General features: G+C 39.4%; 1 protein-coding gene across 1 annotated transcript in view; it reads left to right on the top strand.

Moving 5' to 3' along the window:
* The window catches only part of LOC101848972, a gene marked incomplete in the record, with an annotated part of 113683 nt that overhangs the window by 69737 nt on the left and 28946 nt on the right, over positions 1-15000 (top strand). Inside the window, 9 exon segments of the mRNA XM_013083170.2 lie at positions 1248-1373; positions 3323-3445; positions 4800-4937; positions 6752-6862; positions 7912-8052; positions 9411-9530; positions 11279-11398; positions 13016-13138; positions 14648-14770. Coding sequence (XP_012938624.1) covers positions 1248-1373; positions 3323-3445; positions 4800-4937; positions 6752-6862; positions 7912-8052; positions 9411-9530; positions 11279-11398; positions 13016-13138; positions 14648-14770 — 1125 coding nt within the window.

Consider the following 15000-nt stretch of genomic DNA (forward strand, 5'->3'; position numbering starts at 1 on the left):
ATTTCTGGGGTGCCTTGATAGTCAATGCAGACTTTGTGCAGTTGAGGCTAGAGAGGTGAGCAGAGTAAACCTGATTCCCCATTTGGACTTCTCAGTTGACATCCACTCTTTGGCGCTCGTACGACCGTATTCAGTTGCGAGTTCCCTAAAACCTTACTAAAACTAAACTATGATGAAGATGATGATGATGATGATCATTAAAAAAAATTTGTTTCCTTAATGGGCCTGGGGGACTCCATGAAGAAATCTTCGAGCAAGAGCGAGGCTCTTTTTCGGCTCCATTGTCAATATGCTTAGAGGCACCTGCACTCATCCAAATAACTCCATTCGAATTGCCATTGTTCCTGGACATTCAAACATATGTTTGACATCCTCCTTTTCATGGCCGCATCTTCAGCAATATGGGCTGAGCTCTTCATTTACAAAGTTTTTATACCATCTCTAGCTCCAATGATGGTCCGACCGCGGTCTCGCTAGCTCAACCTGGTCCCAGCGACATGTGATATTTTGTTCACGCTTATTGGAGTACCCATAGGACACATCTTCCAGGTGCTGGTACTTAGCTCTGCATAGAGGGTCTCTGATTTCCCTCTTGATCATTGGACAGACTCGTTTGTATGTTGTTGGTCGTCTGTCTCCTTCCATCTCTGTGGCTTCATTAGCAGTTTGGTCTGCTGCCTCAGTTCGTTTGATTCCAACATGGCTTGGAATCCACTGGATTTTTATTGTGGCTGTGGCTTCACTGAACTTGCGGCGCAAATCTTTTATGTCCGAGCTGTTGCCTAGCAGTCCTTTGCAGAGGGATTGACTGTCAGTCAAGATCAGCACATTTGGTTCTACTGTGGCAATTGTCGGCAATCCATTGTGCAGCAGACATCGTTGCCTGGCATTCCTCGTCATAAGATGATGTAAGGAATGCACCTTTAGTTTTAATGATTTCTGTTCACGGTGGTTCATCATTCATTATCACCACTGCTGCTGCTCCACCTTTACGTTATCCTGCGACAGCCGATCCATCAGTGAAGCTCTGATGATGATGATGATGATGATGTTGATGATGATGATGATGGTTATTATTATTATTATTATTATTATTATTATTATTAATATTGTTACTACTACTACTATTATTATTATTATTATTATTATTATTATTATTATTATTATTATTATTTTTATCATTTTATTTTATAATCATTATTATCATTATTATAATGATGATGATGATGATTCTGATTCCCCTCCAGATGTTGACGAGTGCACCTCTAAGGCGGCGGGCTGTGAGCAGGAGTGTGTGAACACGGTGGGCTCCTACAACTGTCGCTGTGTGGTTGGCTACCGGCTGAGCCAGGACAGAGCCAGCTGCGTGCTAGGTGAGGCGGGGGAGGGGGGGGGGGCAACATGAGGGGTGACGCAACGGTTATGGGACATCTGTCAAGAAGGATAGAGGGGTTGTTGTTATTGTTGCTGTTGTTGTTGTTGTTTACTTGTTGTTGTACTTGTTGTTGTTGTGTGTGTGTGTGGTAGCCTATCCGTTCGAAATTTCTGGAGCCCCGAAGAGCGTGCTCTTCGCCAGGGCCGCCGCCTTCCTTGGGTAATGGGTGAGGCAGTAAAACCTCGTTGAATCCTCCCCGAAGAGATGCCTACCGCCGGATTTTGTTGTTGTTGTTGTTGTTGTTGTTGTTGTTGTTGTTCTTGTTTGTTTTTTTTACCCCCATTGTGTAATGCACAGCTAAAGTTATTCGCCTATTTAGTCAGAACACAATGTTTTATGTTACTGCTGTGCGTTGTACTGTATTGTAAAGCGCTCTGAGCCTGTGTACTTTAATCAGGGTTGAGCGCTATATAAATGTCATTTATTTATTATTATTATTATTATTGTTGTTGTTGCTGTTGTACTTGTTGTTGTGGTTGTTGCTGTTCTTATTGTTGTTGTTATTCCTGTAGTTGATTTTGTTGTCATTGTTGTTCTTGTTGTTCTTATTGTTGTTATTGTTGTTTTTTGCTGATGTTGTTTTCGTTGTTTTTGTTATTAATCCGGAAGCCTTTGAGCATGTGTCTTGCACCCAATACCATGTTAACAAAGATGGAGGTCTTCAAAAGTTGTATGCTGCAGTAGGCTATATGTGGTGTACTGTCTGTTGTTGAGCTGGGAGGAAGAGCTTGACATAGGAGATCCTGTAGTTTGGGATGTTATGTATTCTATTTGCGAACAGTCCAAGATCACCAACAACATTAAACATTAATAAATTAAACAACTTCTCGGGTTGTTTTCCAGAGTTTAATATAATACTTAAACTTTACATGATTGTGACTTGTGCTGCCGTATGCTAGATATCTTTTTTGTTTCTCTTGTGTGTGTGTGTGTGTGTGTGTGTTGCTCTTTTCTTGCTCTCAAAGACACCGACAGACTAACCATTACAGTACTCGTTATGGAATACTGAAAGTGCTACTTATAATGTTACATCATGATTACTCTACTTTACAACATGGGACATGGGAAGAGCAGATACATGTATACAGATGAGGTAAAGAAATGAATCTCACATAATGTGTATAACAGAAGTCTGTGAGGTTGATATCGGTTCTATAGACTCTAGATATAGGTCTACATGGTTTAAGATACGATATATTATTATCATCTCTTTTACGCCAACTGAATTTCAATACTTAGTATTTCACTAGGCCTACGTATAATGCATTCTGGTAATGATAATTTGCGGGTGTTTTTTTTCTTTTGGGGGGTGGGGGGGGGAGGAGAGGGTGATGGGCTACGGAAAAATGTGTTGGGGTTTAGTTTTCTGGTAGCACCCATTTACCTTCAGGGTGTTATAATATGGGTTATGAGAAATAAAATGTCAGATGTGCTTTAGACCTCCACCATTTCCCAACAATCAAGGCTGATGGGTATTGTGCTTTTGTTGCTTCGTGCTCATTATAGATCTATGTTTCAGTAAGACTTCAAGCTTGGACTCGATCTTAGCCATATTCATGGAAGCAGAGCAATCTTATACTTCCTTTTCTCTCTTTCTCTTTTTCTATCTATCTATCTCCCTCTCTTTCTCTCCCCCTCTCTCACTCCCCCTTCTCTCTCACTCTCTTCATCTTTCTTCCTCTCACTCTCTCTCCCTCTTCCCCCCCCCCTCTCTCTCTCTCTCTCTCTCTCTCTCTCTCTCTCTCTCTCTCTCTCTCTCTCTCTCTCTCTTTCTCTCTCTGTCTCTGTACCCCCCTCCCTTTCCCTCCCCTTCTTTCTCCCGTTCACTCTCTCGCTAAGATAGAACTGCTACAACATATAATGTGACCTCCCCGGTGCACTGTTCAGAGGAAGACTTGTGTGCCGAGGCCAACCTGACCTGCCAGCACTTCTGTAAGCCGGACTCTGATGGTACTGCTGCCTGTGGCTGCAACAGTGGCTATGAACTGACCACTGCGATCGACTGCCAAGGTAAGTGGGTTCTGTTTTGTTTTTTGTCTGCTGCTTTTATTTTTTGTTTTTTTTCCCGGGGGAGGTTATTTTATTTCCATTTGTATTTACTTATTTGTTTATTTATTTATTTATTTTTTAATATTTTAATTATGCTATTTTTTATTTTTGGAATCATAAATATTGCTGGCTGATAGGTGTTCTGGTGTGGTTTGCTCCTTCTTTTCCTATCAAACATTTTTCGTTCTTATCTCTGCTACTTCTATTCTTTCTATGTTACTCTCTAGTAACGCCTCTAATTTTCAGCTAACTGGGCATGTATGTGTGGAGGTACTGTAAATATAGTAGTCTGTCCTCCTAATACCCTGCTGTTTTTGTGTTCCTGTCAATCTGTTTGTCTGTTTGCAGATCTTGGGCAATGAGATCTGTACACATTGTTGTCAGCTGGTTTGCACTTTCTTTGAAATTAGAATTAAGCACCTGTCATTTTTATCTCTCCTCCCCCCCCCTTTCAGGGCAGTGCTACTAACTGAAATGTCTTTTATCCATTCCCAAAGGGGGGATATAAACATGCTCTTCAGCACTGTAGAATTGAAATAGGTTGATTTATTTATGTCATGCTCATACTGTGCCGAAACAACATAGGGGGAAACTGCTCCTTTTTTCCCCTCATCCGTATTATCGTCATTTTTCCTCTACTTATTAGGTATGTTTGTCACTCTGTTGTGAACTGGGGTGCCTTGATAGTCAAAGCAGATTTCATGCTGTTGAGGCTAGAGAGGTGTGCAGAGTGTCTAAGCCTGATTCCCCATTTGGACTTCTCTGTTGATATCCTCCTCTTGGCGCTCATATGACCTTATGCAGCTGCGAGCACTGTAAAACCTTATTAAAATTAAACTAAACTTATCTCTCCTCCTTCTTTTCTTTGTATGTTACTCTCTTGTAACACCTGTAATCTCTGGAGCTTATATGACCTATTTATGTTGCAAATGCTATCCAGATCTTACTATAACTAACACCCCTCTTCCCAAAAAATAGAGATAATGGAATAAATATACAAATAAATGAATGAATTAATACACGAATAAATGATTAAATAGATAAATCAATAATAAATGAATAAATAAATGAATAAATAAATAGATATTTTTTAAACATAAATACACAAAAACAAACACAAAACAAACAAACTTACAAACAGACAAACAAACAAACAAACAAACGAATAAATAAATAGATAAATAAATAAAATGAACAAACGGATAAATACACGAAGAAAGAAAGAAAGAAGCAAACAAACAAACAAACAAAACCACCAAACAAACAAACCCCCACAACCTTATCTAACAAGTTCTGGGTGGTTGTGCTGTTCCAGACATCAACGAGTGTGACCCCAAGTATGATCACCTGAACCTGTGCAGCTACAAGTCTGGCTGCAACAACACGGAGGGCTCGTTCAAGTGTGCATGTCCGGCTGGCAAAAAACTCGACAACGATGGACGATCTTGTATAGGTGAGGAGACTTTCTGGAACGTCTTTGAGCTGAACACTGCATAACGGGTGTGTCGAGAGGTCGTAGGTGGTTGGTGCATGCTCTGGTGTGGTTTGCTCCTTGTTTTCCATCAATATCTATCATCCTCATCAATCTCTGCAGTCATTTTAAAAAGTAAAATCTGTACAATTTTTTCAATTATAAAGGATAGCCAAAAAACTAAATCTAAATGTTGTTGACAAAAAACCCCCCTCAACATCCTTCGATTGAAAGATAATAAGGAAATGCTAATGATATCAAAATTGCATTCTTAAAAATATTGACTAAGGATGTTTGCAAAGAGTTGGTTTTCCTGGTAACAACATTCAGATTTTTGGCTCTCCTGTTATTATTGTAAAAACATGTTACGAGCAATCTGCACGTTTTAACGATCGCTTAATTGAGCGGCAATCTGGATATTGCGTTAATATTTTATATTTTTGAAATAATAATTATAAAAAAAATTCACCTCTATCTTTATTCTTTTACTCATATTTTACTCCATATATATTTTCAAAAGTGTAAAAATATGAAAACTAAAATAAAAATCTCTAATCTTCAGCACTTACATGGCCTAATTATGTTGCAAGTGCTGTAAAACTCTTTGTAAAACTGTCGAGAGGAGTGCTTATAAACCTGTTCTGTCTGGATTGACACATCTTTGATCTTAGATCATTCAGGAGACTGGCTGTCTCATTCCCGGCTGAGTGGGGTACAGACTCCCTACAGATAGACGAAGGTACTCAATAGGAAAGATTCCCACTCCTGGGAATTCAACTCATGCCTCTTGCCAGGCGTGGTTCGTCCATAGAGCGCGGTCGTGCAGTGCCGTCCACATTTTAAAAATGTTTTATTACGTAAAACACCCACAATAATAAAATATAAGAAGCCAGAAACAGACACTAGCTACATGTTATATCCATTTCTGTGTCTATAGTGCCGTAAAACATCTACTATGCCATGCCAAAGTCCACATTGTTTAACTTGGCATAATAGGGTATTAGTCAACAGTGGTAACCTGATCTATAAATCACTCTTTGGGATAACCCAAGCGATGACGACACTCGTACCAAGTTTGGCGGTACATTAATATTAATAAGATGGCACATCTCAAATGTGCTCCTGTCGAATAGTGCCGAAACATAGTCCACAGTAGGCAGTCTAAAATAATTATGTGAGCCCTGGAGCAATTCAAGGGAATGCTCAAGTGAATTGTGATTGGTTCATTGTCTTGCCACTATTTTAAGTGACTCTGTGACCGTGAACCTGAGGGAGGTGAACGTGATATACTTAAGTCACCATCTTATGAGTAGTGCCTTTGAATGGTTTCGTAGTGGAGTGGTGAAAGTAATTACTTCAGTATTGAGTTCTAATGCAGGATGAACGAAATTGATGTTCTGCTAAAAAACAAATTAAGTTCTAGAAATCAAAGCGACAAGTAAAAAGAAGGAAAATAAAAGCACGAGGGCCTCCCTCACCAACCCAAAGATCCTAAAATTATACTCCCCCCCCCCCCCTTTCACTATGCCCTTGACTATCTTCTGCCTGCGACAGCTTAATAATTGTGCACGCCCACTTTTTAGCCCCACGAGCTTCCCCTGCCTCTTGCGTGCAGCGACAATGAGACTAATTATCGTACCACTGATGCCAATAGTTGACATAAAGATCTATATATTATAAATACACTTACATACATAACCTTTATTTTAAACACAATTTATTCTTCCCCAATGAAATTTAAACTTTACTAAACAGCTTCACATATGCACTACCTTGCGAATGTTCCCTTTTCTCAGCCTGCACAGGTGGCTACTGGGGCATCGAGTGCGACAAGGCGTGCAAGTGTTCTGTCGGAGCGGACCGGTGCGACCCTGTGCTAGGCTGTGTCTGCAAAGATGGATATGAAGGTTTGTCGTAGTTCTGTGAAATGAAGCATGCGCATGGATGCGATCATCATCATTATCAATGCCGTCCACCCCTGTATAGGCCACATACAAGCTCCTTCCATTTATCTCTGTCCTGGACCATCCTTCCTAGCTCTTTCCAAGTGAGCTTCATCTCTCTCATGTCCCTTTCCACACATCTCACCCATGTTTCCCGTGGCATACCCCTTCCTCGTGCTCCTTGAGGGTTCCATTGCTGCGACTGTCTTGTGATGTTCCCGCTGGGCTTTCTGAAGGTGTGTCCTATCCATCACCACTTTCTTGGTTCTATTTTTACTTCATGGACGCGATAATGGCTTTGATTTAGTACGTGGAATGTTCAAGACAGACTCAAGCTGAGTGGAATAATTTTTATACAAATATCATCTCCGCTGAAATACTGAGGTATTCGACAAAAATACTCCGTTCTCGGGAATGGAACTCGTGTCTCCTGCATGTGTCAGCGAAGTTTTGGATCACTTTGAAAATAAAAGAATAATTTCCTTTTTCTTACAGATTTTTCAATTCTACTATGGCATGTAGGCAAATTTATGTTTTCGATTTGTGCATGCTTGTTCTGAATGTCTTCTGTTTAAGACAGATGATTACAATAAAAAAGAAAATCAAAAGTATGATAAACAAATTTTAAGATGATACCAATGACTCCACGAGTTGAAACATTGACATAAAGCATCTGATTCCTCAGTGTTGTGACAGGTATAGATAGATAGATAGATGGATGGATGAATTGAGGGAGGGAGGGGTGGATGGATGGATGGATGGATGGATGGATGGATGGATGGATGGATGGATGGATGGATGGATGGATGGATGGATGGATGGATATATTAGAGAGACAGACAGACAGACAGACAGACAGATAGATAGATAGATTGATAGATAGATAAATAGATAGATAGATAGATAGATAGATAGATGCAAATATTTGTTTTTTGACTCATAAACCCATTTTATCGTAACCCTATAACAAGCTTTGCCTTTGTGTGTTGTATTTGCGTGTGTGTGTGCTACAGGAGAGCTGTGCGATACTGACGTGGATGAGTGTGAGCGCGGACTGCGAGTGTGTCGCTCCACGGAGGAATGTGTCAACCTCATCGGCACCTCACTGTGTCAGTGTCTGCCCGGTTTGGAACTGGACAACGGAAATTGTGTGGGTAAGTTATTGTTTTGAAACTGTCTTTGTCATCTTTGTTGTAGTGTTCAGTATGATGATCATTTACCAGTGTTGGTGATCACTAAGAAAACAGCAACCACCCCCCTCCAAACAATGACAAACAAGCAAACACACACACATACAACCCCCCCCCCCACGCTCCCCCTCCCCAAACAATCAATCAAGTATTTATACCTTTCAAGAACAGGAATCAACGTCATGTTTTTTGCTTTTGTGAACAATAAATATAATAAACGCCTATTCGGGGGCTCTTTTGGTCTAGAGGTTATGGTGTTTGCCTCACATTCTATAGGTCCCAGATTCAAAACCTGACAGCGATGTGAAAACTTTTCTTCAATAAAGTTTTCTCCTTTCACCTCTTTTCCTGTTCTCTAACCAGGTTCTGTCATCTGCTTTCATCTCCACTTTCTGCCCCCACCCCCTCATCTACTTTGCCCCTGCCTCTGGGCTTCTGACTCTTTTTGCAGCCTTTGTACTGCTATTCCTTGGTTCCTACTAACTGCTGTCTTTCAGCCACACCCCTGATCTTATGGTAGGAAAGATCTAAACCTAGCCTTCTCAGATAGGGCAAAAAATCATGGAGGTCCCGTGTTCAAGTTGCGCTCGTTACAGATCCTTGGGTTGTCCAAAATTTATAACAGTAGGCATTGGCCGCCATCGAGCAAAATTCAAAATTAATTCATATCAAATTGAAAATGTTTTATGAGTCCTGCACGCTCATGTGACTTTATGCAGTTGTGAGTGCCGTAATACATTTACCAGGTGCAGTACAGAGTTGTCACTCAATTACAACTGACCAACTCAAAAGACAGAGAACATTCACTGTGAGACGGTTTAACTGACTGGTAAAGGACAGAGCAGCCTGACTCCTAAATCATCACCACTGTGTTGATGGCGGTGAAAGACACACAGTCATAGACATGTGCCTGTCTTATGCTGTCAGGAGAAAGAACAACAAGATCAAGAAAGACAAATCATGTTCACAAGAAACAAATGAAGGAAAAGAAAACCCCCCCCAAGCAAGCAAATAAATAAATAAATAAATAAATAAATAAATAAATAAATAAAGGAATGAATGAATGAATGAACGAATGAATAATTAAATAAATGAATGAGTAAATGAATGAATGAATAAATGAATGGACGAATATAGATAAATAAATAAATAAATAAATAAATAAATAAATAAATAAATAAATAAATAAACAATTAAATGAATAAATAAATAATATACTCAGGCAATTTATGGAATTGTAAACCTACAATCAAAGAACCCCCCCCCCCCTCTCCCTCCTCTCCCCCTCCCTCTCCCCCCCCCCCCCTCACTTTTATCCTCAGACGTGGACGAGTGTGCTGACCCTGCCCTGAACACTTGCCCCCAGGCCTGTGAGAACATTGTGGGATCCTTCAGGTGCTCCTGTTTCCCGGGCTACACCTACACCAACGGGTCTTGTGAGGGTATGTATGACTAGTGTGGCGTCGGTGGCCTAGTGGTTAGACTCTCGGACTTGCAACCGTAAGGTCGTGGGTTCGAATCCCGTCAAGGGCCCGACGTTGTGTCCTTGGGAAAGGCACTTTACACGAATTTTCCTCACTTCACCCAGGTGGGAATGGGTACCCGGCTATAGACAGCGAAAGATCTGGTCAGTTTGTTAGTGTTTGAGCGCTTAATCGGCTGCTTGCACTGTATGCTTCCCGGGAAGCTGAGAATGTTTCGGAGTGTTCTATGGTCTGCTGGGGTAATAATATAGTGTAAAGCGCATAGAGCCTGCTGCTGAGTGGGGATATGCGCTATACAAATGCTATCTATTATTATTATTATTAGTGGGGAAACACGTATATACAAAATATAGGTTGTATAAGGGTATGTATGTCTGACGAGGCTAGCTACTCATACACAAATGGATCTTGTGAGTTCATGTATGACTGGTGTGGAAACACGTATATACAAAATATAGGTCGTATAAGGTTATGTATGACTGGTGGGGAAACGCGTAGATACAAAAAATAGGTTGTATAAGGGTATGTATGTCTGGCTAGCTACTCATACTCAAAACAGATCTTGTGAGGGTATGTATGATACATATATAGTTAGGGTTATAATGATGCTGATCATCATCCAGTGCCAGATCTGTGACAGATATCTGCAATCATGGTTCTCCACTCATTCCTTTCCTCGGATGCTAAAAAAAACCAACCCGGCTGCGTTTCCCTGATCTTTCCCCGGTACCCATTTGTTTAGGTTCTCTAAGAAGGTTGCTCCGGGCCTACCCCTGCCTCATTTGCCTTCAATTTTGCCAGTGAGAGCTAGTTGTTCAGGTGTCCCAAAAACTGCATTAATATATTTTATTTTATTGATCCCCATGGGGAAATTTGGATTACAATGGCAAACATACTTACATTAATACGTGATTATAAATACATGCATACATAAATACCTACTTAAATACGTACATATAAGCCATATTACTCCAATGCAGAACAATTTCTCAAAGATGCCTTTGCTGGTCACCACTGTGCAGTGCCTTGACACAAACTAATCTTGTGAGAGTATGTATAATTGTTGGGGTTATAATAATAATAATAATAACAAATCATAATTATTTTATTGATCTTTTTGGGGAAATTGGGCGAACCTGGGCTAAGTGAGATACAATATCCCAGCAAAAGATCAAGATACTCGATAAAAATCTTTCCCACTCGGGAATCGAACTTGGGTCTACTGCGTTCGACAGAAAAGGGCCCACCCTTTACATAGCAAGCACCTTTCAGCTTAATTTTTGTGAACATGAGCTGCCTTAAATTTGTTTTGAAAAAGAAAACAAAGAGTTCACAGAAAAAATTGTACAAAATTAGAGAGGAATTAAAAAAATAATAACAAAACCCGCGCCACCTGATCATTGAATAGTTATTTTTCTTAAGAATTTTTGTTTTTCTTCTGTTGCTATTTCTCTTGTAATGTTTTGCTTTTCTTCTATTGTTATTTTTTAAATTATAATGTTTTGTTTTTCTTCTATTGTTATTTTTCTATTATAATGTTTTGTTTTTCTTCTATTGCTATTTCTCTTACATTGTTTTGTTTTTCTTCTAATGCTATTTCTATTAAGGTGTTTTGTTTTTCTTCTATTGCTATTTCACTTGTGTTGTTTTGTTTTTCTTCTGTCTTTATTCTTCTTATGCCATTTTGTTTTTCCCTCGTGCCGCAGACACAGACGAGTGTTCCCTGAAGCACGAGTGTCAGGGAGACTGTGTGAACGTCCCGGGAGGTTACCGCTGCTCCTGTCCCACAGGCCTCAAGCTCAACTCAGACGGCTTGTCTTGTCGGGGTAAGTGGGTCACAACATGCTGGAGGAATCTGCCGCTGGCATTTGTGTTGTGAAACGTTGGAGGAATCTGGTGCTCGCAATTGTGTCATGACACACACCCTAGGATTGGGTGCTTATCAATTATTTTTAGGGCATATAGACTTATTTGTGTCATGTCAAAGCTTGTTCAGTGGTTTTTTTCTTTTGATAAAAAAATGCCATGTACCTTGAATAGTTGTGTTATGAATCGTTGGAATCTGGCACTCACATATTTTGTGTCATGAATCGTTGGAATCTGGCACTCTCGTATTTTGTGTCATGAATCATTGAAATCAGGCGCTCATATTTGTGTCCCGTTGTGCATGTTAATTTTTGGGGTGTTTGTGTGACGATATGGTGGAAACAGGTCTCTCTCTCTCTTGCCCTTTTTTAACTCCCAGTGGAGCACAGGCCATCAACAACATTACTCCAGCAAAGCCTGTCCTGAGCATCCTTTTCTATCTGTTTCCATGATGTCCCCGCTTTTTCAATTTCCGCTTGTACCGATCGCCAGGTGCTTTTCATTTTTGGGCATATGGACTTATTTGTATTGTCTTAAACTTCCTTCATTTGTTTTTTTCTTTTTGATTAAAAAAAATTCCATCTACTTTGAATGGAAACTGAAATATTTACGATTGAATGAAATATAGGTTTCTGGTGTCAGAGGGTAAATAAATTGTTATGGAAAAAATGGCTGCTAAAGTTTGGTGATTTCCAAAGCTAAAATGGCATTATAATTTTCACATTACATTTTTTGTGCCTTTGATTAAATTTTTTTCAGTAAAATCCACACAGGAATGCATTTTTTTATTGCCATGAACGGTGTTTAGCCAAAAATTATTTTGACGAGCTCCTGATTTCACCACGACGTCGCTCAACTGGAATTTTAATCAATGGTGTTTTACACCAACATCAACATTTCTGCGACCAATGAGGAAGCAGGCTGCTAAAACCTTTCCAGACAGCCAACCTGGACTGAGAAGGAAACAACGTCCTAGTACATCGACGAAGTAACTCGATTTAAAAAAACCCACATGGGAATCAAACCACTCATTCTGTGTGTAAGATTAAAAACCAAACAAACGTCTGAATTTCTGACCTGTTTGCTCTCAATACCTGCTTGGGGCCATTATTCAACATGGAATACTTTCTCTTTTTAGTGCTACACAGTCCATTACATGAGATATTTTTTTTAAGAATTCAGAAAAAAGAAAGAAAAAGACCCGATAATAATAATAGCAATAATTTTAATAGTAATAAAAATGATAATAATAATAGTAATAGTGATAATAATAGGAATGATGATAGTAATAAAAACAATAATAATAATAATGAAAATGATAATAATAAAAACGATAATAATAATGATAATAATAATAATAGTAATAATAATAATAATCTTATATATAGCATTCATGTGGCTCAAATTCCCGCTCAACAACAAGCTCTATGAAATTTGCAATCTGTACTATACCACGAACCTCAACGCCTCACATTAAACCTACAAGTGTACTTTTGGCTTTTCCTTAACTTGATTTTGTCATTATACATATTATGTACAATTTGTGAGTGAATCATTTTTTTCCATTTTTTTCGCAGCTGAAGAAAGCTGCAGCACCAACAGTTCCTGCACGTACCAGTGCGCTGTGGTAGGTGGACTTCAGAAGTGTCTTTGTCCGAAAGGCACAGAATTGAACACGGCAGACAAAATATCTTGTGATGGTGAGTGACTTTATGACACAGAAATAGACACAACTGACAAAATATCTTGGAAGGTGAGTGAGTTTTTGACATAGAGATAAAACTCCACAAATACTATAATTTAAAGTGACGGTGAGTGACTTTATGACACAGAGATTGACACAACTGACAAAATATCTTGTAATGGTGAGTGACTTTATGACACAGAGATAGACACAATTGACAAAATATCTTTGAATATGAGTGACTTTATGACATAGAGATAAAACACAACAGATACAATATCTTAAAGTGATGGTGAGTGAGTTTTCATAGAGATAAAACACAACAGATACAATATCTTTAAGTGACGGTGAGTGAGTTTTTGACATAGAGATAAGCATAGGAGACAGAGTAACTTGTGACTGTGAACCTTTTTTTTCACACAGTTGGGGTAGCAACACTTATTGAACTCGCAGTATCATACTTGACTGCGGTGTGAACGACCCTTGTTCGAATCCTCAAAGGGGCGTTCTTAACTCAGGTTGTTTTATACAGTGTTCAAGGCTCTTAACAAATTTGGCTCGTTCAACAGGACATTTGATTTGGCGGTCCGGCCACCAAAATAAACTAATGGAGAACTAGAAATGGGGAGTGATACCTTTTATATTAAACAGGGTGACCAGAAAAAAATTCGCCCAAAAGAAAGCTTATGAAATCTTTATGAGTTGAGGTAAAAACACCAGTGTTCGTGAAATGCCCAATCAGCACCATATCAAAGCCATTTTTTGCTGCTCATTTTGAACCATCAGAATAGTTCAATATAAAATCAAATGTTATCACCTCATGGAAATCGTGAGGGTATCAATTTCAAAAGCCTGTTGTCTCATAACTTTATTTTTGATTTAACTGGTAGTTATATATTGTTACTATTAGTTGAATGGGAGACCATTTGTAATCAACCAAACGTCAAACAGAAATGAAGCTATGAGTCTACAATCTCTTGAATTGATAGTCTCATGAATTCGCGTGCCTAGGTATCCCAGTGGTTAGGTTACTGGACTCGTAATCGTGAGATAACAGGTTTGGGGGTTAGAGCCTCAGCTCAGTACGACATTGTGTCCTTGGGAAAGACACTTTACAGGAATTTCCCAACTGGCTCCGTCCTTTTGGAGATGGGCGTTAAACTCTGAAGTTTAGTTTATGATGTTGATAATAATATAGGGGTGTTAAACCTATTTGCTCAGTACCTAGTTTTGAGAAATTTGGCAAGAAAAATTTTGAGTTTAAAATCATGTCAAGCTTTTTCGAATGCAATTCTTTGAATGTCTTGATAACGACTCCAAATGATCTTACAATTTTTATAAATCAGATAGTACATTTGGATTCTGACCTCATGGTCTTAGTCATTCAAAATGGCCAAAAATTTCAGATTAAACTTTGTAATTTTGAGGTAGCCATAATATGCCATTTCACCATGGTCAGGAATTCCAGTTTGTGATTGCACCATTGAGCCCTTCAAATATTCCAAACTTTCGCTATTTCCCCCAGACGTTGACCTCTGTGCGGGTCACTCGTGCGCCGGTGGCTGTAGAGAGGTGTCCAACAACCAGAGCTTTGAGTGCACGTGTCCGGTGGGGAAGAGGCTGAGTGCTGACGGAATCTCCTGTGAAGGTCAGTGGCTGGGGGCATGGTTTTTTTAATTTGAGCACATGTTTTACCGCACTTAGCACACAATAAGGTCATGTGGGTGGTTGGTGGGTGCGCTGATGTGGTTTGCTCCTTCTTTCCTATTCAATATTCTTTTGTCCTGATCTCTCCTCCTTTTTTATGTTTGTTACTCTCTTGTAATACTTTTAATCTTCAGCACTTACATGACCTTTTTGTGTTGCAAGTGCCATAAA

This window comes from Aplysia californica, unplaced genomic scaffold, assembly GCF_000002075.1.
Source record: "Aplysia californica isolate F4 #8 unplaced genomic scaffold, AplCal3.0 scaffold00215, whole genome shotgun sequence".
Classification (NCBI taxonomy): Eukaryota; Metazoa; Mollusca; class Gastropoda; order Aplysiida; family Aplysiidae; genus Aplysia; species Aplysia californica.